The sequence below is a fragment of the Engystomops pustulosus genome, chromosome 11 (genome assembly GCF_040894005.1).
Source record: "Engystomops pustulosus chromosome 11, aEngPut4.maternal, whole genome shotgun sequence".
Taxonomy (NCBI): Eukaryota; Metazoa; Chordata; class Amphibia; order Anura; family Leptodactylidae; genus Engystomops; species Engystomops pustulosus.
This window is the reverse complement of record NC_092421.1, coordinates 83,832,313-83,858,287: the sequence shown is the minus strand read 5'-3', so window position 1 is coordinate 83,858,287 and position 25,975 is coordinate 83,832,313. Positions and strand designations below refer to the sequence as shown.

Sequence of the window (25,975 nt, the reverse complement as noted above, 5' to 3'; positions counted from 1 at the left end):
CCAAAACATGATTTATACTGAGCATTTCATGCCCTTTTGGAACTTGTTATCTCTGAAAAATGCCCTTTGTGATGACAGGTTCCTTTTTAGGGAAGACCATTACAGAGGTTAATTGCCTGTGGTTTCTACGTGGTACTGGGGAAAATATTAGCTCTTTTGTTCTTGTGGGTCTCGCATGTAATATGCTTACATTTAAAATCGAAAAAAAGGGGATCTTTTCAAATCAAAAGCCAGACTTTCCCCTAAACTTAAATTCCTTCCAATTTTCTCTTAAAATTCAGGACTGTCCCAGCAAGTGGGAGATAGTTGGAAAGTAAGTATGTGACTAGAGTGACTTGGGGCAGGGTAAAATATATAAGCTGTTAAAGGCAATAAAGGGGTAATCTACCATTTATTTTATGCATTGTGAACCAAATGTACCTTGAGAATGCTCTACTGAATGCAACACTGATGCAGAAATACATCTTGTTTATTCCCTGAATTATAAAATTCAGGACCCTGGGAAAGCTGGGTGCCCTGGCTGCTGTACATAAACCCATTACTACCACATACACATGAGCTGCCTGAACTGTCCAGGCAGGACTAATCAACCTCCGTTGGATGACTCATACCAGCAGCTGGGGAATGGTGCAGCGATTGATTACTTCTGCCTGTCAGAGACAACACAGTGGCTATGTATTTTTGGCATAAGAATGGCATGGAATGTTTTGCTCAGTATAATGGCCTCTCCTTGTAACTATATGCTGCGTTTGTTATTTCTCCAGAAGCAAAGATTTTCTCAGTTTTCTCTTAGAAATTGGGTCTTGTGTCCTTCTCCGGTCAGGAAGTTACCCTAAAACACCAATGGGATTGTCAAATGTTGTTGATCTTATTATTAAAATAAAATTCACGTAACAGAAGCGATGAGTGATGTGAGCGCTTTCTCAGAGGAGACGTCTATCGAGAACCAGTCTGTTGTTTAGAGAAGGGACCAGCAGGGTCCAGGGATATTTGGATTAGGCATCGCATGTTTAGGTTCATGAGCAACATTGAAGCAAAAGAATGTCACCTTGGCTCCATACACCTTGTCTGGTGGTTTTAGTCGCTGCTTGTTACTACCCCATGTGGAATCAGGCTGGTTTGCAAGGCTCATGGGTTCCTCATGCAGATTAACCGGTTAAGGACCGGGCCCTTTCCCGTTTTTTCATTTCCATTTTTCACTCCCCACCTTCAAAAATCTATAACTTTTTTATTTTTACACGTAAAAAGCTGTGTGACGGCTCGTTTTTTTGCGTAACAAATTGCACTTCATAGTGATGGTATTAAATATTCCATGCCATGTACTGGGAAGCGGGGAAAAAATTCCAAATGCAGTGAAAATGGTGAAAAACCGCATTTGTGTTGTATTCTTGTGGGCTTGGATATTACGTCTTTCACTTCACGCCACAAATGACGCATCTAATTTATTCTTTGGGTCAGTACGATTACAGGGATACCAAATTTGTATAGGTTTTATGTTTTCATACATTTACAAAAATTAAAACCTCATGAACAAAAATTTTTTTTTTATTTTGCCGTCTTCTTGTGCTTATAACTTTTTCATACTTTGGTGTATGGAGTTGGGGGTGGTGTCGTCTTTTGCGACTTTTGATGATGTTTTCAATGATATTATTTTTAGGACAGTACGACCTTTTGATCACTTTTTATAGAATTTTAAATTTTTTTAAAATGAGGAGGAGCACTACCCCCATCCACTGAGGAGCACTACCCCCATCCACTGAGGAGCACTACCCCCATCCACTGAGGAGCACTACCCCCATCCACTGAGGAGCACTACCCCCATCCACTGAGGAGCACTACCCCCATCCACTGAGGAGCACTACCGCCTAACTACAGTATATGGGGATTTTACTTCTCATACATTACAATGTGCTGATAGCACATTGTAATGAATGGGTTAACCCGAAGTAGCTTCGGGTCTTTGTGAGACCCGCAGCTCCCCGATGACGCCGCCATCTGTTTGAAGCTGCCGCCGGCGTTCTGCAAGAAAACACCCGCGATCGGTGCCGGCACCGATCGCGGGTGTTACCGGTAAGCCTTTGCTGCAATATGCAGCAGAGACTTACCGGCTATGGAGAGGGCTCGGCCCGCGAGCCCTCTCCATGCATCGTAACGCGACCGCCGCCGTGAATACACGGCGGGCGGTCGCGAACCGGTTAAAGTGAAGATCTACACGTTGAATATTACTGGGCTTCCTACACTTGCCCCGGATCTCTCCATTTATTTTCTTCTCACTTCACAAACAAGACTGCAAGGTGACTCCTGTATTACATGCTACACGTGGTCCCCTTGTTCTTTAAAGAGGACCCGTCACCCTCAAAAATTGCACTAGGAGTGAATTACTAAAGTAAGCAGCTCCTAGTGCTAAAACAGACAATAACGCTAACAAACACTGCTGCGCTGTACACTAGAAACTCCGGACTACTCATATTCGTGAGGGGGCGGGTTTTGGGGCGGTGACTGCCACATGACGCGCGGCAGTCACCATTGGCCTACGGAGCGAGCAGGGCGCTCCGGGGCAGAGGCAGCACCTCGGACCGCCCCCTCATGAATACGTTTGTAGTGTACAGCGCTGCAGTATTTGTTAGCGTTATCGGCAGGTTTCCAATAGCGCTTGCAGTGTAACACTGCTGCTTACTTTGGTAAGCAGCTCCTAGTGCAGCTTTTGTGGGTGACTGGTCCTCTTTAACCCATGTGTGGGTATCATAGATGTGCAGCAGGTTTCTCCCAACAGGATACAGCACAGGGAAAGTTTGTTGGTGATCTGGGTCGATCAATTTTGTATACCATGGACTCCCCAAACCTTAGAATCCCCAAAAATATTTGTGATGGAGACTGACTTTGGGAAATACATTGGATGGGCATGTTATAATTTTATGTAATATGTGGACTAGTTTATGTTTAATCCCATTTACTTGGCAGCAGATGTCAATCACTGTGGTTTACCTGCTGACAATTGGGCTGCCTAGATTATTGTTGGCTGATAGTTAGGTTATACTATCAGTAGTTCCGTTTCTGTCTGTAGAGTCGAACTGTATCTGGTCATTGTGTGACTTTATTTGCTGTTTTTACTTTTCAGAGTTTTTCATTTTTAGTTGCTTTGGTTGTTAGTTTGCACTTTAAAGGGGTCTTCCAGGAATAAGCATAATTCATATTATAATGGTTCATTAACATATAAGCTAATATGTAATCAGTTGTTTTATAATTAAACTTCCATCTCTCCATAAAACTATGTAATGTGACATCTCAATGAGTTCTGTCTTGTTAATAGCAAGATGGAATACACTGGAGTGAAAATCCCATTTGGAAAGAAATTGGCCAAGGAAACATTTTTCATGAATTTATAGTTCATCACTACATAAAACTTTGTAACACATCTTATGAGAGAATACTTTGTTGAACAGTAAGTGACCGTATAAGGCTTCTGTCACCAACAGTTCTCATCGTAATAAGTGTGGATGTGGTTTCTTATTATGATCAGACCCTTTGAATTGTAATAGATTTCATACTTCCCTTTATGAAGCTGTGTGTTGCGGCAACCTCCGCCTGGAGGGAAGTGTTGTGATGGGCAGAGATCATACAAAGCAGATTTGCAGCAGATCTTTGGTGTTGCTTCATCATTGAAAAATTTTGTAGGATGTGCTGGGATCGCCAATGGAAGATAATATACTGGAATTTACTGAAAGATAATACTGGCGGTCCCCTACTTAAGGACACTCGACTTAGACGTCCCCTCTGACCCCTGTGACCTCTGGTGACCTCTCTGGATGTTACTATAGTCCCAGACTGCAATGATCAGCTGTAAGGTGTCTGTAATGAAGCTTTATTGATAATCCTTGGCCCCATTGCAGCAAAAACATTTGATACTCCAATTGTCACTGGGGCAAAATAAAATTTGTCTTTATCTACTATGATAAAATATAAAGATTCAACTTGAGAACAAACCTCTGGCGCCTATCTTGTATGTGACCCGGGGACTGCCTGTATACGGTATAATTGGAACCTCCCTGGGGGTTAGGGTAGGACTGGACCATACAGGATTACTCATTGATTACCTATCTTGATGATAGGCCATCATTCTGTATTCCTGGTAGAACTCAGGACTCTGATTGTATAGAACAGTTACACCTGAGACACTTCTGATAAATCTCCCCCTCTAGTTTTGCACATTTGTCTTTGTGTATCCTGTCTATACACCACAGATGTGCTGTATATCACCCTGTTACTGTTTGGGTAATTGTTTTAGCTGCAATTATTTATTGCCGGTTTACTGTAACCAAGTGTTAGATGTAGACAGATATAACTATGTCTGTGAAGACGTCTTGCAAAAACCTCAAGTCTGTGAAGTAAATGCAGTGCAGCCGCCGCTTCATGTGCGGTTTATTCCGACACGTGCCGACTCCACTAAAGACAAACTGCTGCAAGTTCTGGCCAAAATGTGGTGAACCCGTGTGTGTGTGTATGTGGTGTGTGTGCGCACACCAAAGGTACCTCCACACACATCCGATGGAAAATGTGCTGCATTTCTGTACAGTGTGTCAGGGCCTGTGCTCTTCACATCACCATCCTGTGTTATCACAGCCTTGAGAGCGCTAACCAAGATGTACAGAAGGATATAGTACAGGACGTATATTGTAATGCAGCGCTGCATAGGTCTCCATGATGCTTGGTGGAGTTCAGTCCTTGTGCACTTGGTTTATGAAGATTGTCTGCAGATTTCTGCAACATGATGAAGAGTGTGAATGAGCTGATCATTGTCTGGGCACTATACGGGATCTCAACCAGAGCCCTCCAGCTGTGTATAGTCTGCGTCCCCTCAGGCACCTGAGTCCCATGGGGGGGGGGGGGGGATACGTACAAGTTTCGTGCAGGTATTGACTTAGGTTGGAATAAATTCCCAGACTGAGATTTGGAGTACTGTATTAACCACTGACTTTCAGTTGATTCCTTATAGGTTCTTGCCAAATTATCGGACCTGTGTGCTTTATCTGTTTTTAAAAAGCGCTATTTTGGAATTCTACCTCTTCTACTTTTGCTATTATTTTCCCCCATACTTGACACTGCAGCTCGGCACTTCCAGTATGCAAAAAGAGGATCATCCTAAATTCCACCCTCATGTGAAAATAATATTATGTGGTGAGATGACTAGATAAGTAATGACCCATGTGGAGGAAAGTTCCTCTTTTATACTAGACATTGGGCAGACACTTGTAGGTCACTTTAAGATGGGAAAATTTAGTCTTGTGTGTTGACAGGTCCAGAAAAGATTATGGGGGTCATTTATCTTATTCCCCTCTCTCTGCGCTCTTTTTGCGCCTGTTGTGAGTATTTTTTGCGCCTCATTTGTCTTTGTCGTTTTGGCTCTTTTTTAAATGCAAGTTTTTTGCACCTTCTTAGGCACAAATTTTTAAAAAGGCGCAATTTGTTGCGCAAATCATACCATTGCCTTTCCTAAGCACGGTCAGGACTGGCGTGTTATTGTGCAATTATTAGTGCCCATATAGGCACAATAGTGTATCAAGAACACGAAGTGTCATAACGACCATGAACTGTTAACAATCTTTATTAGAAGACCAAAAAAATAGATAACAACACTTAACAAGTGTACTGGTATACACTGCAAAGACTCAGTGAGCTGAAAACAATACAATCACCATCACAAACCCCTCTGGCTGTAACAAATTCAAGCGGTGTTTATGTAAACAATTTTTGTAAACAATAATGTAAACAGATGATGAGATACATCACAAGTCAATAGAATAGATAGGTATATACTAAAAAACCCTCTCTATACAATCTGTCAGATGAAAAGGTTCGCAAAGGTGTGTCAGTGACTTCATCAGGGGAAAAACTTTTGAATTTGTTACAGCCAGAGGGGTTTGTGATGGTGATTGTATTGTTTTCACCTCACTGAGTCTTTGCAGTGTATATCAGTACACTTTTTAAGTGTTTTTATCTATTTTTTTGGTCTCTTGTTCTTTGTATTGTTAACAATTCATGGTCGTTATGACACTTCTTCTTGTTCTTGATACCCTATTTATTCATGTGTCGATAGACCAATAGAGGTATTTATTGTTGTGCAGGACTCTGTTTGTTGTTTATGGCAATAGGCACAACAGTATAATAAATAGGGCACAAAGAGGCGCTATGTAATGACAAACAGTGAATTGAGACATTCAAAAAAATGTAGGTGCAAAACGCCAACGGAAAGGAAAAAAATGAAATGATGCATGACCCACTATAACGTGACTGACACACAGTACATGTACCCCTCTAGGGAGCAACGTGTCTGCCCCTTGTGGACACAACCAGGCCTATGAATGGCCCCTTAAAACATTTCTTTGTCTTTCTTGTAATCACTCAGAAGTTGAGAATGGTGGAGCATGAATCGAGCCGGGACGAGGTGGCAGCGCAGGAGAAGGCTTTGCGTGTTATCTGTCGGGACACGTCTCACATTCTTTGCAGGATTTTCTTCATCCTGACTATTACATAAGCCACATACCTGACCACATGGCTTTACCTGTGCAGAGTCGTAACCTGTGTAAATCCTGGTAAAATAAACCTGTCATGTCATTGTTTATCAGCAATGGTCTTCAGGCACTGGTCTGCGACGGCTAATCCTTTAGTATTTCGGGGAGGGGTGATGGGGAAGCATTAATGGGGTACCCCTATGGAGCAGCTGGTATAATGCTTGGTGTTTATTTTGCAGTGTGTGTAGTAATGAATGTGGATATATATCTGTGTAATGCAATGATCTACTTGTAGTATTATTCCTTGTGACCTCTCCTGGGTTAGAGGGTCTGTCTATGTTGCATTTCTTACATTATAACATAATCATTGTCACAGAATGATAGTCTCACAGATCAGAGCTCAGTAGAGAAGGAATTGAGAGTTTATAGGGAATGTATCTAATAATGTCTTATTTACATGGAATTATAATGATGTCTCCGTGTCATCTTTTGGAGAATGCTAAGAATTTCCTACACGCAGGTTGGAATTTGTTACAGCAAATATCTTACCTGTTCTATAGATTTCCAGGACTATCCTAAGAGATATCTGCATTATTATATGGACATTTTCTTATCTAGTTTTTTACTGTATTCTGTACAGACCTTTCTGCCATCTTGATTTTCAATAGCCGCGGTTCTCAACCTGTAGGTCGTGACCGGTTTAGGGGTCGTCTAAGACTGTTGGAAACACATATTTCCAATGGTCAGAGCCCACGCTCCACTATCCATCTCCAGACTCGTGTCTCCCAACCGTTCGGATCCGGTGGGACATTCACCGTTCTTTCACTTCTGTCTCACTGACCCAGGCAGTTGATATGTCCCGCACTCACCAAGCCCCCTCCCCGGGAGTCGTTTTGCCGCAGTAAAGTCTCCCATGGTCCGCTTCCTATCTGTAGTATGGGGTGGCACCCGCATGATGACTCCCTTACAGGAGAGGAGACTATTATGACATGGGCACGGGCCAGGAAGTGCCAAGAGAGTAGAGACTTTTTTGGGCACAGTGCCACTTGGAGAGGGTAGCCACACTATGCAAAGGGAAGAGTTTAAATTTCAGTAGGTTATTGGTTGTACAGTAATTCCGCCTTTTATTATAGATGACCCAGTATTTTACCTTCCTAATTGGCTCCAAGCAGATGAATCCAAAAACCTTTGTGACAGAAGCCAATCGGGATGGTGGAGTAACCGTTTGGAGAATGCTTTTGGCACACCCTTTGACACTGTGCATAGACATTAGGGCAGTGTGGGGTCTACTAAATTATAATGGCCAACAGAGGTCATACCATATCACAGGGACAGGGACCCCGAGCGCATATACCGATCCCCTGATGCCTAGTGAATACACCTGAAGGCTGCAGTGTCTTGAAATCAGCTGTTGGTCCCTGCTGATCTAAAATGGTGATCTAACCTGGTACAATGACTAAACAAGAGATGTCCCCCACCATTAGAGAAAATCTTCCATAAGAAACCATCATGATAAACCAGGAACATTACTCGTAGATCCAGGCACCGGGACTGTGGTAATATTCTTATTTTTGTCATCCATTGCCTCCTGCCTTCTAAAATGAATCTTTTAAAATTATTCTAATGAGTCAGAGGGGCTCTGGGGGTGTTACCAAAGCCCCTCCGCGCTTCAGCTTGCACTGCCTTGAAGCATTCTCCCCCCACAGCCCCTCCCCCATTGTGTGATATTATAGCAGGCGGAGGGCAGGTGTGATTGTAACAATCTGAGAACCTGCACCCTGGAGGGGCTTTGGTAACATTTCCCAGAGTCCTTCTTGCTCATTAGTACAATTTTTTTAAGACAAATATAAGAAGATTTCCACCATCAGAGTGTCTAGATCTATGTATTTTTGTCGCTGGTTCATTTTGAAGATAGATTTTCTTTGATTAATTTTAACATACATTGATAATTTTACGTTGCTAGTTTAGCAATTGCCCGGTAGTTGTAGTCCTATAAATGCTATTTCTGCTCTCCCGACGGGTTACTGTCTGTGTGGCTGGAATATATATTCTCTTCATTAATGACTTTGTGCGGCTGTAGGGTGACGAGTTCATTCCCCGCTGCCTGTTTCTACCCATTTTGCTGTGTGGGCGCAGGTGTCTTGGTAACTCTCTGTAATACGTGTGACAGGCTTCTGCTTCTTATATTTTTGAAGGGAACTGTACAATAGTCAAAATCCAAAAAAAAAAAAAGTACTTTATATTTTTCTATTCATCTTTGTAAGTTGAAGGCAGGAAAGCGCTGCTTGATCGTCTAAGCTGGGTTATAATATTTAAAAATACATCTAAAGCAAGTAAAATTTGTAGCTTTCCGTTTCGGATACATGTGTGGTCAGTGATCTATTTTTACATTTTTTTTTTTTCTTAGTGAGTTTCTTCTTAAAAAGCATTTGTAGGTACTTTGACCTTTTTTTATGGCTTTTCCAAAGAATTTGACCATGAAGGGCATAAAGAGTCTGTTATATTGTACATGTGGTCCCCGGGTTACGTACAAAATAGGTTCCATAGGCTTGTTCTTAAGTTGAACTGTATATTTTATAATTGTAGATCCAGACAAATTTTTTTTTTTTTTTTTTTTTTGCCACAGTGGCAATTGGAGTTTCAACATTTTTTGCTGTAATGTTCTCTAATTCACTGTTATTAACAAAAATGCAGCATTTCACAGATATAATTCCAACCAGTCTCTATCAGTCTTGGTGTATTCACTTTCAGTTGTCCCTAAACATGACCCAGTAACTTGGATGAGATTGTACAGATGAGATTACTGTCTGTCTCTGCTGCGTGCCTGTAGCCCCGCCCCCTGCACGGAGCTCAGAGTCACTGATCACTTCCTGTCAGCACATGGGGAGCAGAGAGAGAGGCTGCAAACTACAAGGAGATATGTGCCTGCCTCCCCCTTCCCCTGGATCACTTTTCTGTGAGATGTAGCAGGGCTCACAGTGTAACAGCGAAATGGTCTATCAGCCTCTGTGTAATCATCTCCTGCATCTCTGATCTGTCTCATCTCTCTTCCATGTGTCAGTGTGTTAGTACAATGTCATAAGTCAGATGAAAATGCATAGACACCCTGTACCCTGATAATGTAACCACAATGTCCTCCCACAGAACTAGATTGGTCATAATATGTCTACTAAAAGAGGCCCCGCCCACACCCTGAGATTTTACACTGAGCAGCCTAGGGAGAGATGGGAGCTAAAACAGCAATAACACTAAGTGCCATTGTAAAGTAAAGGGCTAAAATGATGTTTATTGTGTTAAAATGACTAGGGGATAGAAATGTGAGAATTTTCTTTAGTGGGAAAACCCCTTTAAGTAGAGGAGCGGCTGTATTATTATTGTATTCTTACTATTGGTAGTTTTCTTCCTTGCAGGGAGATGATTGGTTGTGTCAGAGCTGGTGGCAGGAGACTAGATGATATATAGAAAGTAAAGCAGCAGCATCATATGGGACTTTGTCATTTTTACTTCTTTACAAAGTTTTTTTTATCTGCCTTTATAACTACAGGCATTTTCATTTTTACTATTTTTTTAACTATTAAAAAAACCTCCACTTGTGATTTATGGTCACACGTCAGATATAAAATGTGACTTTGGGATGACAAACTGCAATTCGTGTCGTGTCCAAAGTGAGAGAAGGCTAAAGAAAAGACAGGTTTTAGCCCTTGTGCGCCCCTGTGTAATTCTTGTATACCATAGGAAGATCAAAGGAAATCTCCCATCAGAATCCATCCTAGATCCAGGCACCGGGACTGTGGTATCTTCTTATGTGTTATCCATGGCCTCCGACCTTCTAACATCTATTTTTGAAATTATGCTTATTAGCCAGAAGGGCTCTGTGGGGTGTTGACTGAGCCCCCCCCCGTGCTGTAGGCTGTTGGACTGTCTCTCCCCTGCTCCCTCAGCACTTTCCCCTCCCTCTGCTTTATAGAATCTCTCTGTAGCAGAGGCAGGGGAGTAGTGCGCCTGCACACTGTAACAGCCAGTGAATCTGCAGCACAGAGTGGCTCCGGTAACGCACCGAAGAGTTTTCTCTCTGCCTCACTAACTGGAAAGGACTTGCCACAGTCCATTTTACATATGAGGTTTTAGACACCTAGATTGGAGGGACCCACCAGCAGCAAGGCCACAATGGGGTGCACGAAAAAAACAGGGGGTATAAACTCTTCCTGCAAAATTGATTGAGGCTCTTGATGTCGTAGAGTTCTTGTGGTGATTCCCTCTATTGCAATATATTCTCTCCTATAAATCCAGTCCGGCCTTTTCTTTCTCTTCCTTTTCCTTCTTCCTACACCAGTTCTTTTGTGAAATTTAATGGATAACAAAAGAAACAAATCTTCCTTCAGGGCATTTCCTTCCCCGTGTAATGTCTGTGTAGAACATGTCGCCTCTTGTGTCTTTAAAACCTGTTTTGACCAGTGTAATCCCCTAATGGGCAATGTATGGCCGGGCTGCGGGAGGAAGCCACTACATGGCACCGCTCTGCTGCTATCTGGAGCAATGTTTTACCTGTAAAATCTGCACCGCTATAAGGAGCACAGCCGACCCATGCAGGTTTCCAGAATTAGACCGTCATGTATTTCTCTGCTGAAAGGGGTGAAAACCTCCTGATAGGGGACTGTCAAACCACTGGGACCCCTAGTGCTCATAATGGGGGTCCTGCACTCCCTAATGAATGCAGCAGCAGATCGAGAACCCTTCTGAATTGCATGGCCTAATATACTCCATTCACAGTCTACAAGTGCACTGAGTCAAGTGGTCAATGCTACAGACAATATGGGACCCCTGTTTTCCCAATTACAGGCGATCCCCCTACTTAAGGACATCCGACTTACAGATGACCCCTAATTAGACGGACCTCTCTGCCCCCTGTGACCTCTGATGACCTCTCTGGATGTTACTATAGTCCCAGACTGCAATGATCAGCTGTAAGGTGTCTGTAATGAAGCTTTATTGATAATCCTTGGTCTAATTAAAGCAAAAAATGTTGAAACTCCAATTGTCACTGGGGCCAAAAAAATGTCTGAAACTACAATTCTAAAATATACAGTTCCGACTTGCATACAAATTCAACTTAAGAACCTATCTTGTACGTAACCCAGGGGCTGCCTGTATAGGGTGACCAGCAGTTGCGGGTGGTCCACCTCGAATCAGTGGCGTGACTTTAATGGTGAGCCGGTTACAATAGGTAAAGTTAAGTGGATCGCGATGCTAATTACTACATGTTAACACGACCTACAGTAATTCCTTAAATCCCTTTCTATTTTCTGTAAGTCCTTATACGGGGCGTCCCCCGGCCTGGGCGACATCTGTTAACCTGACGCTACCTCCTGCCTTTCATTAAACTGATAAACTCTCAAGTTTTATCCCCGTGCCCATGAGATCAGGGATTACCGTCAGTGTTTTCAAGTATTGCAAATATTTATTAGCAGGTAGTGGATTATGTCACTTTGTCTCCTTAAATCCAAGGATGTGTTGTGCAGGCGATACTCCCTAAAATACTACTTTTGCTTTTACACTATTCTGTTCTGGACGGACTGTTCTCTCCTCCGGGGTGTTTTAGGGGAAAACTTTCTACATGGTAGCGGCCCACATGCCGTGACTGGTGTTAGATTCTCAAAGTCATGACACCTTACCCATCTGCATGCCCTAAAGCATGTCAAGAAAGGGGGACATGGCAATATTTAAAAAACCAGGGGCAGGTATGTGCCTCACAATTTTCTAAAACTTCTTGCTGCCGTGAAATTATATCAGGTAGAGTGGAGGGGAGAAGGGGGGGGGGGTAGTTGTGGAAAGAGAGGGAGGGGCAGAGAGTGTAACAGTCTGTGAAGCTACAACACGGAAGGGCTCTGGCAACACCCCCAGAATTATTCTGTCATATTATTCTATACATGCTTGATTTTGAGCTACTGTCTCTCCAGAACTCCCCCCCCCCCCCCCCCATATTCAGCGCCCCCTTTATCTTTAGCTCCCCCTTTATCTTTGTGGAGATTTCACCTTCATTGGTCATTTGTAGTTCATATGGTCCCTGATGCTTTGTTCATAGGGTCTGTTTGAAGGAAGACTCCAATCACAGCTGATTGATCTGAATTATAGGTTGTGCAGACCTGGAGGGAGGAGCATGAGTGGGGTCTGGGAATACAGTAAAAATGAGTCATGCTCCTCCCTCCAGACTGTGCATCATGTATTCTTCCATGAATTTTCTCAGACTGGAGTGTTCCTTTAATTACATGTGTATAAATCTGTTAAAGGGGAATCCAACCTTCTGTTTTTGGATCTTCTATTTGCATAATTGCCAAATAAATGTTGGATTGGCTTCCATGGGATTTCAAATCCCTTGTATTATGGTGTACCCCAATGATGCCCCACCTTTTGGGTTGGCTCGGTGTGTCAACATTCATAAAACCCAAGCAACCCGCCACTGGATGCTGCCAGGAAAAAGGTCTCAGCATGTCCGCGTTTAGCCATCACCAGACCAGACTATAGCGCCAGGGCTTCCCGGTTTTGGTTGATGACTTGACTGCAATGTGTGAATAAACCTGCATGTGCACGGACTGACTGTAGGGTAATATACTACGTCTGCGCTGTATCCAATGTTATCTTCTGTGTCTCCGTAGATGGATCTCTTGGTGGTATGTGGGTAAATTAGCTGATAAATGTATCAATAAGGAATAATGTGGTTTGTGTTCGCTTTTCTGTCATTAGACAATTGCTGAGAAATTATGTAAATGTGGTTACAATATGATAAACTCCTTTAAGGAGGACACGGCACTTCTTATACTGAAATCATTAGTATCTGGTAGGCAGCCAGGTATCACTGTGTGCCTCCTGAAGTCATCGGATCTACACCCTCAGGACCCAGTTGTTCTGATCATTAAGAACACATCATACATACAAAGGTGCATACGGATTAGAAGATTCATTGGGGCTTGTACTGACCTTATAGACATTGGATGGAATCTGCTCAATAATACAGTATAACAATTTTTTTTAATAAGCAGTAACATCGAATAAAACTTTACCAAAACATGTAAAAAAACAAACTTTTTTTCCCAGGTTCAGTTACAGATGCAGAGGGTGCATGTACTTATGAAGCTGTCAGCTCTGTATCCCTGCTGCTTCTTCTCCTTTCTGCCCTCAGCTGACAGGCTGGAGGGGGGAACATTTCAAACACCTAAATCTTCTGAACTTTGTCACCTAGAAACACAATCTTGGTGTAATTTTGAAGAGGAAAATTCACGCCCCCTAAAAGACCTCTACCTGTAGGATGAAGGAATGTAATCCAAGCACGCTGACACACTGGTGTGTGCCCTCTGTCGGGATCCACTCTTCTTTAAGCTTCCTATTCCCTTATTTTTAAGAAAGAAAAAAAAACTTTAAAAATAATGCAAATTAGGGGCTCTGGCTCCATTAACACCTATGGAGTCTGGAGCTCCGCAGACTCATTTGCATAATGTAAAAGCCTTTTTTTTTATATTCTAAACAAGACATAAGAAGCTTAAAGTAGAGCAGACCCTGCTAGAGGGGACACAGTATGGCAGTGCTTGGCTTAAAATCCTTGATAAATGTCCTTTTAAATATTGCCACAGAACTTGGTCTGGAATGAGAGCTGCATATAAAAAAAAAAACAAACAAAAAAACAAACACATTTTTGACATGAATTTTAACAGTGGATTTATGTGGCTTTTTAAGGCAGAGAATTCTCCTCTTTAAAATGGCACTAGAGCTGTGAGTTAGGTGCCACATTTCATGGCTTTTTCTGATATTACAAGTTAAATCCGCCTGGTTTGTGAGATCTATATCTGCATTAACTGCTGTGCGGTATGTGTAGCAGTAGTGTCGTGGTTGCCCAAAATGGTTGCTTCGTACTCTACAAGGCTAAAACCTATAGTGGGAGCCCCTGTGCTCATTGACAGAGTAAAAGTTTGTTTTCTATGTTCAAAGTACAACAGGGAACCCACTACCATCAGTAGGTGCGTTATATTACGTGTATACATCCATCATAGTCACATCTCTCGTACCTTGACTCCTGATAACAGCATGATGCATCTTATTCCTGCACATATGTGTCTCTAATGTATGGGAGAAACATAAATGTTATTAAATTTGTCTTCCAGTTCTTTATAACTTCAATGCCCGAGGAACGGATGAGTTGTCCATACAGATCGGGGACACCGTGCACTTACTAGAGACTCATGAAGGTAAGAGATTATCATTTTGACTCCTGCAGGGTTAAATCAGGCTGGGGGGGAGGAGGGGGCTAAATTATCGGCATATAAACTAAATGGAACTGTCCAGGTATAAGGCATTAAAGGACGTCTACCATCGGATTACATGATGGTAGATGACTATTACTTACCTCCCCGTCCTGTCCTCGTGTGTCCCAAGCTTCGTTTCTTAGATCTTTGCATGGCCGCATTTCTGTAAAAAAAATAAGTTTATAATATATGCAAATTAGCCAGTGGTGCTCTGCAAAGCACTTCCTGGCTCCACTGTAATATAATTTATGCTCGCCCCAGGGTTGTGCCCGCCGCAGTGTGAGAGCCGGTGAGATTTGAAAAGAGAAGCCGATGACATCACGACTCTCCGTACTGGGCTGGCTGTATATTACAGTGGAGCCTGCAGAGCGCCACAGGCTAATTTGCATATCTTATAAACTTGTTTTTACACAAATGAGGCCATGCAAAGATATAAGAAACGAAGCTCGGGACACATGGGGGCGGGACAGGGAGCTTTGTCATGGTCATCTACCATCGGGTAATCTGATGGTAAATGTCCTTTAAGAAAAACTAGGATGAAATGAGCCTGTGCATTGTAATGATGGAGTTAAAAACCCGGCTGCTCCCATAGTGTGGTCTCTTTGCTAATCTGGGATTAATCAGTGAGCACAAGCTCTGCTGCATAGGCCTATGTATATCATGTAGGAAGCAGAGGTTTTCCAGTAATATCCAGTATGTTTCTGGTGACATTAATATTTAAAGATTATTTATTTTTATGTAGCAAGTGTTTAAAGGGGTTTGTCCATGAAAGAAAGTTTCAAATTTTACCCCTTACTTTAAAAATGTACTCAGAGATATATATATATATATATATATATATATATATATATATTTTTTTTTTTTTGGTCGGTGATAGTCAGTGTAGGATTCCAGTGGGCGGCACTTGCTTAGCAGACATGATCCCTCTGTACGGTGACATGCTGTGTGCTGACAATGTGCTGAGATTATCAGGGTCCAGGGTTTGGCTTCTGAACGTTCTACTGGGATCTGACACAGAAAAAGAGAGATGAAGGAGATAAAAGTCATGAGATGGATATGACAAAATGACACACTCAGCTCTGCTACTGCACCTATAAAACACACAGTCAGTACTTCTATGCTCCTCTTGGATCCAGAGCTTGTCTCCCCTGCAGCTGCTGCTGTACAGGAAGTGACTCTGTCTGTCCTTTTCTCTGTCTCCTGACCCTCCCCCTGCAGTACAATAGTAGCCAGGGGAATCTGCCCGACCATAGTCAGAAGTTTATGGTCGTATCCAGGGACAACCAAAATGTATACACCAGGTCTGATAGACAGGTTGGAATTACTTCTGTGAAACGCAGTATTTTTTTTTTTTGTATATTTATCTTCCTTCCTTTCTAAAAATAGAACTTCTAATATTCTACTAATAAGGGTGCGTTGACAGAACCCCTCTGTCCTTTAGCATCCACGGCTGTTACACTGTGCAGGAGCATGTCTCATCCTCACCCTCTGCTCCCTCAAGACTACCCCCCACCTCCCTCTACCTTCTGTAATCTCGCACAGTGGGAGGGGGTAGTTCTCCAGCACAGTGAAGCTGCAGCACCAAGTGACTCTGGTAACGCCGCCCAGAACCCTTCTAACTTATTAGCATAATTGTAAAAGTTGAATTTAGAAGGAAAGAGGCCATGGAAAACAAATAAAAGAATATTATCACAATTGTGGTGCCTGGATCTATGAGTAAGTGCCCCTGGTTTGTCATGACAGATTTTGATGGTGGATTTCCTTTGATGTTTAGGCTGCTTGGTCTGTGCACCTTATCTGCCGGGAGTCTGCTGCCTTCACTTGGTCAAAAAAACCTTGTTAATCTCGAATTATGACAGAATTTAGTCAGTGACATGCCCCCATCACACCTTCTCTCTTCATGAAACAACTTCTTTTATTTATCTTTGGAATGTTGGTAAAAAGTAAATAAAAGATGGAGGATGACAGGAGGAACAGACTACACAGGTTTTTTTTTGAAGTCTGTTACCATGGAGACGTATGCAAAAAGTTAATCTAGTTTTTATTTTGGATAAAAAAAAGTATAAACAAAACAATATTTGCAATGATACAAAGAAACCTTTTATCTTCTGATTTGGTTGAATTTGTCTTTTTCTGTCTTCCCCTGCAGGATGGTTCAGAGGTTACGTCTTGAGGAAGAAATCTAAAAAGGTAGGTCGCCTCTTTACTCATAGCCGTAACTTGTGAAATCTCTATAATATCTTCTCTCCATTGCCATTCTGATGATTATCCAGGCTTTATAATGCCAATTCTCCTTCATTCTTCTGCAAATTGAAGGCATCGTCGGATAAATCCATATAGGTTTTTTCCTTTTCATTACAATCAGACCTGCGGCCTCCCTATCCTCGCTGTTATTATGGCGATATTATTATTATAGCTTTTGATTTCGCTATTGTAATGTTCTTGTCTGATGATGGGCTTAATGCATTCAATATTCTTGTCATAAACCAGGGCAGGGGCACCTCATCCGAACACTTTGTATGATTACGAGCAAGTTCAGACTGCTCTCCTCTATCCATTTACTGCCATGTTTGTAGCTAAAATGCATCGGGAGATTTCATGAAGGTCGGATACTTTTTGATGCTGAAAACTGCTCATCTTGGAAACATTAGTTTTTGCATTGGATTGTATAGTAGTGAAAGGAGCTGCAGGATTCCTGCTTATCCGTCCATTAGTGATAATGGGACCCCCATTCTTGTGATTGACTGGGGTCCCAACAAATGGATCCCTACTAATCAGATTGTAGGGATCCAACTGCTGGGACCACAGGCAACAACAAGAACCGGGGTCCTGTTATCACTAGTTGATGGAGCAGCCGGTCGAGTATGGATTAGGGGGTAATGACCCCCTTTAAAAAGCTTTTCAAAGCTCCCACCTATCGCTTTCAGAAGTTTTGCATGGTCACATTCCCTTTAAGTATTTGGAACTAAACTGGATCCTTAAAATTTTCCGTGTGACTATGAAAACAGTTTAAGGGGTTGTCTCATTGTGATCCCCTCTCCGAATGTTATTAACAATAATCTGCTTTAGTGGATACACACTTTTTAATTAGCATTTTGTTTGTTTTCTCACCAGGGCATCTTTCCTGCCAGCTATATTCATCTTAAGGAAGCCACAGTCGAGGGGAAGGGGTAATTAAACTTCGGATTCTTATACTTGATGCAGATAGAATAATGGGGACACGTTGAAATATTTGCAGAGTCCCCCGGTTTGGCTATTAGCAGAAGTCCAATAGGTGTCGATGGAGACCTATGTGCATGCTACAACATGACTGGTGCAGATAGACCCTGTTATTGGTGCATCTATACAATATCTATGCCATTCCCTCATGACGTTCTAGCTGCGAATACCATTTTAAAGGAATCTTATCAATTATTATAGGTGATAATCTAATAGGTTGGGATATGGGACACCCACCATCTTGTTCTCTCTAATTGAATGCAGCGGTATCTTGATCATATGTCCTGCTGTTCCATTTAATTCTATATGAGTCCCATAATTTGCCTAGCACACACCGCTATCTATTCACTGTCAGTGAGAGTGCCAGAGATAGCCGAGTGCTGTGCTCAGCAGTTTTCCAATGCTTGAACTGCATGTATTCAGTAATTGTGAACAGGACTCAGTTTCTTGTGAACTGTGGGGGTCTATTTTTCGTGATTGAGGGGGTCCTAACCTTGGTATCCCCACCTATCAGATTCTTCTCCAGTATCCACAAGACAGTGTTGATACAACCCCTTTAAGTCTGAACTTCTTCAACCTCAACTCCGCTGCTTCCCTGGTTACAATTTCTTGATCCCCTTTGAAAAATAGGGATTGGGAAGAATTTCCTTCTTGGCCAATCACTGGCGGAGGAGAGTCACTGCTACGGCCTCAATTGGCTGAGACCGGGAAGCAGAAACACTGCTGAGGCAACATTGTAGCAACAGGAGCGGCAGATAACTTTACTTTTTTTGTTTTCTGAAATCCATCAACATGCAACCAGTTTATTTTTATTTAGTTATTTTAGTTAATTTCAGTAATAAAATGGAAAAAATACCTGAAACCCTCATAATGTAACGGGTGCAAGGGGGCCTATCTTTTATGTTTTGAACACGACTGCCATTTTGAAAGCTTTGCCCTCCTCACCCATTACTTGCTTGGGGTATTCAGATATTGTACTCATTGGGGCAGATTTACGTACCCGGTCCCATCGCGATCCTGCGGCGCGTTGTCAGAGTTCACCTGCTTCTTCCTGGTGCATGTAAATGCTTGATCTTGCGACACAATTCTTTTTTAAATTCTGTGGTTTGTCCGAATCAGTGGGGTTGTCCGACGGCCACGACCCCTGATTTCTGTCGCATGCATGCCCATGCGCCTCAATCAATCATGTGTGCCAAAAATCCGGGGCAATTTGGCGCACACTGGAAATATTTGCGAAACCCGACGGAATTGCGGTCCCGCGGACCCTTAGTAGATAAGCCCCATTGTTTTGGACCTTTGAACTCCCCCTCTATTACACATATACACAGGCAGTCCCCTCCTTAAAGGACACCTGTCATCAGGTCTTTGCCACTAGTCCTGTCACCTCTACCTGTTGGAGCAGCTCACAAGGATCCATCCCAGCCTTTATCTAGTTATTTCATACATTATTCATTGTAAAATCATCTATTCTTTATCATGTAAATGAGGCTGGTCACATGGTCAGAGGCAGTGATGTCACCCCTGTTCCCCCTCCCCTCTCCTCCCCCTGCTCATGTCTGTGTGTAATGTATAGTAAAGCATTGCTAGTGTGTGTGCTGCATCTGCTGACATGCTGCATCCTCCTAATATACAGAGACACAGACATCAGCTACACATGAATCTGACATGTTCTGCTGTATCTCTCCTAAACACACACACATGTACACACAGGCTGCAGGGGGCGTGGCCACCAGCACCAGGAAGCACATCATTATACAGCCTCACATCATTGTACAGGCTGTCAGTCAAGCACTGGGGGTGTGGCTGTGCCTCCCACTCATGAATAGAGTGGACAGCTTGAATATGCTAATGCTTCATTGGACATTTCACAGGTCATTTGCATACAGCTTTAGGACCTCATTGCTTAGGTTTACAGGCATGTAGAGGGACAATGAAGGGATAGAGGCAATGCTCTCTAATGGCAGTTTATGAAAATATATTTAGTTTAGGGGGGTTATTTTGCATGACGGGTTCTCTTTAAAGGAAACCTACCACTTCTGACGGTAGGTATGAGATACAAACACCGGGCACCAGCTCAGGGTGAGCTGGTGCCGGTGCTTAGTCTCGTTAGTGTTAAAACCGCGGTATCGCGGTTTTAACACTTTTGAAACTTTCTAGCAGAAACTGCTTCGGCGCTTCGTGCACACGATCGTGCGCGCGCCTACATTGGAAACGCCGCAGGCGTTGCGCGCGCACGATCGCGCGCAGCGCCGAAGCAGTTTCTGCTAGAAAGTTTCAAAAGTGTTAAAACCGCGATACCGCGGTTTTAACACTAACGAGACTAAGCACCGGCACCAGCTCACCCTGAGCTGGTGCCCGGTGTTTGTATCTCATACCTACCGTCAGAAGTGGTAGGTTTCCTTTAAGGACACCTGACTTACAGATGACTCCTAGTTACAGAAGACCTCTCTGTCCCGTGTGAGCTCTGGTGAAGTCTCTAAATGCTTTACCTTAGTCCCAGGCTGTAGTGATCAGCTGGAAGGTGAAAATCCAATATTCACTGGGACAGAATTTTTTTTTCTGGAGCTATAATTATAAATGATACAGTTCTGAGTTGAATCCAAATTCAGCTTTAGAAGAAACCTAAAGAATCTATCTTGTACGTAATCCATACAGACTGACTGTATTATTCATAACATATTAATGTGTCAAAAAGAAAAATGCACAAAGCTTCTTTAGGAAGTTCAGCAATCAAAACAAAAAAAAATAGTTGGAGCTGTGACTCTGCCTAAATCATTGATAGTTTCTTGTCGTTTGGAAACGGAAACACTCTGGTCCTGAGGTGGTTAAATAAGGTTACCTGTGTGCTGTGCACCCTATAATTACACCCTGGTCTCCATCCGGCCGGGGTCATGGCCCCTCCGGCCTGTGTGTAGAAGTTACACCCAGGATCTGTTGTCTTTGTCTTCCCTCCGGATTAGATTGGTGCAGCGGCAGTATTCTAATCATCTGATTACTGCATAATGACATCTCCCGTCTGATTACAAAATTGATTTCTAGAGCCGAAAATAGCAGAAAGAGAGTTTATTTTTACAGGTTGAATAAATAGTTGCAAACACATAATGACTTGTGGAAAAGTTTTGATGCCGAGCTTCCCAGATAACTTTGATCTCGGTGTTAAATAATGACAAATTACTCTGCGCTGGACGACTTTCTGATTCTCGCAAGTGAGGGATGGACAATGTGATCAAGTGGCGCTGGACTCGCTCGTAGACGTGTAAATACAAGAAAAATGAAGGCATAAGAGCACACGCCGTCCTGCAAGAGGAGCTCCAGTCATTAGTGCAATTTCCTCTTTTTGCCAAATGTTTTTCTTCCACAGGAGGGTTAGGGAGAATCTAGTGCAGTGCACGATCATTTGTTCCCTTCCTTACAGGCACAGGTAAATGGATGAAATCTGGCACCAAAGTTTCTTCCATGAATAATTCTTTATTAGGAATACTTCACAATTTAAAAACACACATGAAACGATCCCTACGGACATGTTACCGTTACTGCATATGTGTCAAATTATTAAATAAAAGAAATATTTTTCTAATAGAAAACATCTGGAACTACTCTTGACAGCAAAGGACTAAAATAGGACCTGTCCGCTCACTGGACGTGCTTATTTTAGGAAGTTCTTGGTACAAATGGTACAATTCTGAGTGACTGTACTTTTTAATTCTGACTTGTGCCATCGCTCAGGTATTCAATCTGTGCTGACTGTGAAGTTACAAACCCCATTAACAAGGGAAATGTTGAAGAGGTTGGTGTCCTGCCTAATCTGGCCCGAGGATACCTGGAAGCAGTTCCTTTACACTGCTTTATATCGACGCTCTGAGTTACATGGTCTCTCCCTACTGAGCGTTGGATCATTGTATCAAGTGACTGGGACTGAATTCTTGCAGCCCCCTTAGTCCCAGCAGACTGCCAACGCTTGTGCCTCCTGGTAGGGACTGTGAGTGAGGGGTTTGGATGTCTTCAGTACAGCAACATGAATCTAGTCCCCGGTCACAATATGCTTTGACGTTCGGGAGGGTGTTGTTAGAAAGAGATTGTCAGAAAGGCGCTACTTTCCATGCACCAGACTATTCTTAGGTGAAGTGACAGAGAGACAGTGTGACCAAGGCAGAGTAAAGGCACTACTCTCCATGCACCAGAGGAGAGTGTGTGACTGGGGCAGAGTAAAGGCACTGCTTTCTGGTGCTGTGCACCTAATAAATCTCCCCCAGCATCTCTCCTCCTACGAGAGTTTTTTATGCACTGCAAGAAATTGTGATAATCTTTGCGGCAATGCGTCCACCGGAGGAATGGGCATACAAGGGGCGTTTCTGCGCTGTGCCTGCCTAGTTGAAAAAAACCTTTTGAATATTTGTGCTGGTCGGATCTAGCGTAGACTTGTCTGCGGTAAGACCTATGCCTCTTGATTTATCTACCGCTACAGGGGGGCATGGCCCTTATCATATGCCGGTGCACAATTAATTCTCTGCTATGTGTCTGACATCATCATTCTGAGGTAGTGTAAAAGTACCGATTCCTGGCCTCTTACACTGAAAGCTTTACATTAAAAATGTGTCCAACAAGAGGGGAGACATATTGCTAAATACAATCTCTAAGATCATCCTTTTTAATGATCAAGACGATACAACTGTGGAATGAGACACGGCGACCTAGAAATGATCCCCGAGAACTGCCATTTCGAAGGGAATACAAATACTTACAATAATATATTTGGGCAAATGTTTACATTATACCTGATGTCTCATGTCTGAATGATAATCAACCTATGTGCCAAGTGCCTGAATGTCTGTTTAGTAGTTCCACTTAATCATAAATATCCAGAGGAGGGAACACTATTTAAGATGACTAAATATTCTAAATTTCATGTTTTAATGACGGGTGATGTCCATTTGTAACATGTTCACTGCACTTTTACCTATCATGAGGCCAAACCATTGAGTTAAATCCATTAAATGAAGTCCTGTCATGTTGTACTATTTGCACCAATGGTTTCCAGTCTTCACGCCTCTTATGTTTTCTTTCTGGATTTTATACAATTGCAGGCAACATGAATCTGTTGTGCCTTGTGAGATCCCTCTTGTACAAGAAGTCACTACAACGTTACGGGAATGGTCCATCATATGGCGGCACCTTTACGTGGTCAGTATGTTTATTTATAAAGGGCAAGAATTTATGTACAAATATCCTTTCTGCTCGTGGGCAGAAAACTATATAAAAGTTCTTAAGTCACAGTGTGGGATCCAGTTTGCATGTAGTTATCCCTCCTTTAGGATCCTGACTAGCGGTGATATTAGTTTCATACAATATAAAAAACTTTAATAAAAGGATAAAAAAATAGATTTTTCTTTAATGAACTATATTAAATGGTTTTCTTGACACATGGCTCCCAGGGCTTTCAGATTACATAGAAGTCTAAAGATAAGGTTAGGGTGGCTGACTTGGGGAAGGACTTGGCAATTTAAAGGAGAGCCATAGCCCCAGACCGCCCCAGAAAATCCATCCTGATAAACCAGGGACATTCCTCCTAGATCCAGGCACCGGGACTGTGGGATCTTATATTTGATATCCATGTTATCCTCCTTCCTTCTAAAATAAACTTTTAAAATTGTGCCGATGAGCGAGAAGGGCTCTGCATGCGGCAGAGCTGTGTGTGAGGGCATGCATGCGGCAGAGCTGTGTGGTGAGGGCATGCATGCGGCAGAGCTGTGTGGTGAGGGCATGCATGCGGCAGAGCTGTGTGGTGAGGGCATGCATGCGGCAGAGCTGTGTGGTGAGGGCATGCATGCGGCAGAGCTGTGTGGTGAGGGCATGCATGCGGCAGAGCTGTGTGGTGAGGGCATGCATGCGGCAGAGCTATGTGTGAACAAAAGGAAATTTGTAATATTTTTTTGGATGACTAAATTTTGGGCGCATCTTATAGTTGGGAAAATATGGTACCTTTTCTTCTTGGAGCTGTGAGTGAGTGAACGCATGTAGCAGAGCTGTGTGGGAGTTTGGAAGTGCTCCTGCACAATATAACAGCTCGTGGAGTTACAGCTTGGAGGGGCTCTGGTAACACCCTCAGTATTTCTGGCTCATTTGCATAATTTTAAAAGCTGATTTTTAGAAGAAAGAAGACTATAGATAGCGAAGAAGATACCACCTTGCCTTGATCTTTGAAAAATGTCCCTGGTTTATCGGGATGGGTTTTGATAGATTTCCTTTAAATTGTAAACAAAAGGCTTCACAAAATATGTGCTGCTCAGTAGCTCATTATAATGTCCTATATGATCTTGCTGATGTGTCAGGGTTATGGTTTAGGTAAGTCTGCTGTATAATATAATATATAACTCTATAATAAATAGACCATGAATGGTAAATCCTGACCGTCCCCTGCAAATACTGCAGTCATTGCATTAGATCTGATTTTCATCTGAATGATGTCATTATGTGTCTTCTGCTATGTCACAATTTAAATTAATTGAATGCTTTTTTTTTTTTTGTTTAAACTTTATTAGCAAGATAATCGGGAAATGTTTAATTGTGTTCGGAATATGATCTGTGACCTGGTGGAGTGGAGATCTCAGATCCTCTCGGGAACGCTACCACAGGATGAACTGAAGGAACTGAAAAAGAAAATCACTGCCAGGATTGATTATGGAAACAGGTTTGTAGAGCAGCATTTTATACAGCTTCTCTTCTGTGCACAAAGTAGCTCGTTTTTCCACAGTTTGTAGCACGTGCTACAGGTTCAGCTGGAGAGGTGGTGGGATGAACACCGCTCCATAGTGAGGCATGGCGCCTGGCCGTAAACATAGAGCATGCTCCAACTTTTCCTAGCTTTTTCCTATGGACGGCACGGTACGGTGACACACGTACCCCATAGGTTTCTTTGCTGTCAGTGCAAAAGGAGCCTTGTACTGGAATGGAATCTGGGGGTTCTCGGATGCCTCAGCAATCAATGATCATGCCAGGGAGTCTCCTTGTCATGAAGGACTTTACAATATGAGGAAAAACATTGAATTGAAACATTGTGATCTCAATGCCAAGATGAGCATATTTACTGATAATGGCAAATCCGCCTGCAAGTGCATCGGGGGCGGACCCAGCAGGCTGAAGTCTCAGCTGTACAACTCTACTTCAGATTGGTTGGTTCTATCGGGCTCATCCCTCATTGCACTTGCAGGTAGCTTTGTATATCCACAAACCCTGACCTGATGGACTTAATCATTATATATCTTCTTTTTTTTTTTTTTTTGTTTCAAGTGACACAACAATGTACAAACTATCTTATAAGCCAGTTGCCTTCATAATGGAGGATATTGTGCATTTTCTTATCAGCAGGACTTTGGACTTAGCGTTTTACAGCCCCAGGTGTATATTAAGCTACAGGGAGCAGGATCTATTAATCTAGCCTTACATGAACTGTGGTGTAATGTCGCCTTCCTTGTACCACTTTCAATATATTTTTTAAGACCTATTTTGCTAACTGATAAAACATCATGGGCAGAGTTGGGTTGCTCACACACAAAGTTAAATACCTGTGTATGTGCAGCACAGCATTTACCTGCTGTGAATCTGCAGTGTAATGCATTAGTAGTGTAGTGTATGGGATTTATGAAAATCTGCAGGGGAAGGGGTTTCTCACTATAGATGTATAATCCGCAGCATGTTGCTGAATTGCTGTGGACCATGGTGTAGAATTCAACAATTTTGCGATGCAATGGCTGAGCTCTCCAGCATCTTGCTGCAACAAAATTGCGGCATAAAACATATGGTATTTGTGATGCCTGCAGAATGGCTGTGAAATTACTACTAGGGCAAGTTCTGTATACATTATGTTAAGGAAGAAGGCCTTTAAGGACATCTACCATCTGATTTGATGCATAATGGACCAAACATACTTTGAGAATGCTGTAGCTACACTGTTGC

At 42.6% G+C, this 25,975-nt stretch overlaps 1 protein-coding gene across 2 annotated transcripts in view; it reads left to right on the top strand.

The window, feature by feature from the left end:
• The window catches only part of DOCK1 (dedicator of cytokinesis 1), a 221,354-nt gene that overhangs the window by 14,455 nt on the left and 180,924 nt on the right, over positions 1 to 25,975 (top strand). For both annotated transcript variants that reach the window (XM_072129711.1, XM_072129712.1), the window contains exons 2-6: positions 14,663 to 14,746; positions 16,953 to 16,993; positions 17,918 to 17,973; positions 23,107 to 23,203; positions 24,562 to 24,710. In XM_072129711.1, the coding sequence (XP_071985812.1) occupies positions 14,663 to 14,746; positions 16,953 to 16,993; positions 17,918 to 17,973; positions 23,107 to 23,203; positions 24,562 to 24,710 (427 nt within the window). The remainder of the gene's footprint in view (positions 1 to 14,662; positions 14,747 to 16,952; positions 16,994 to 17,917; positions 17,974 to 23,106; positions 23,204 to 24,561; positions 24,711 to 25,975) is intronic.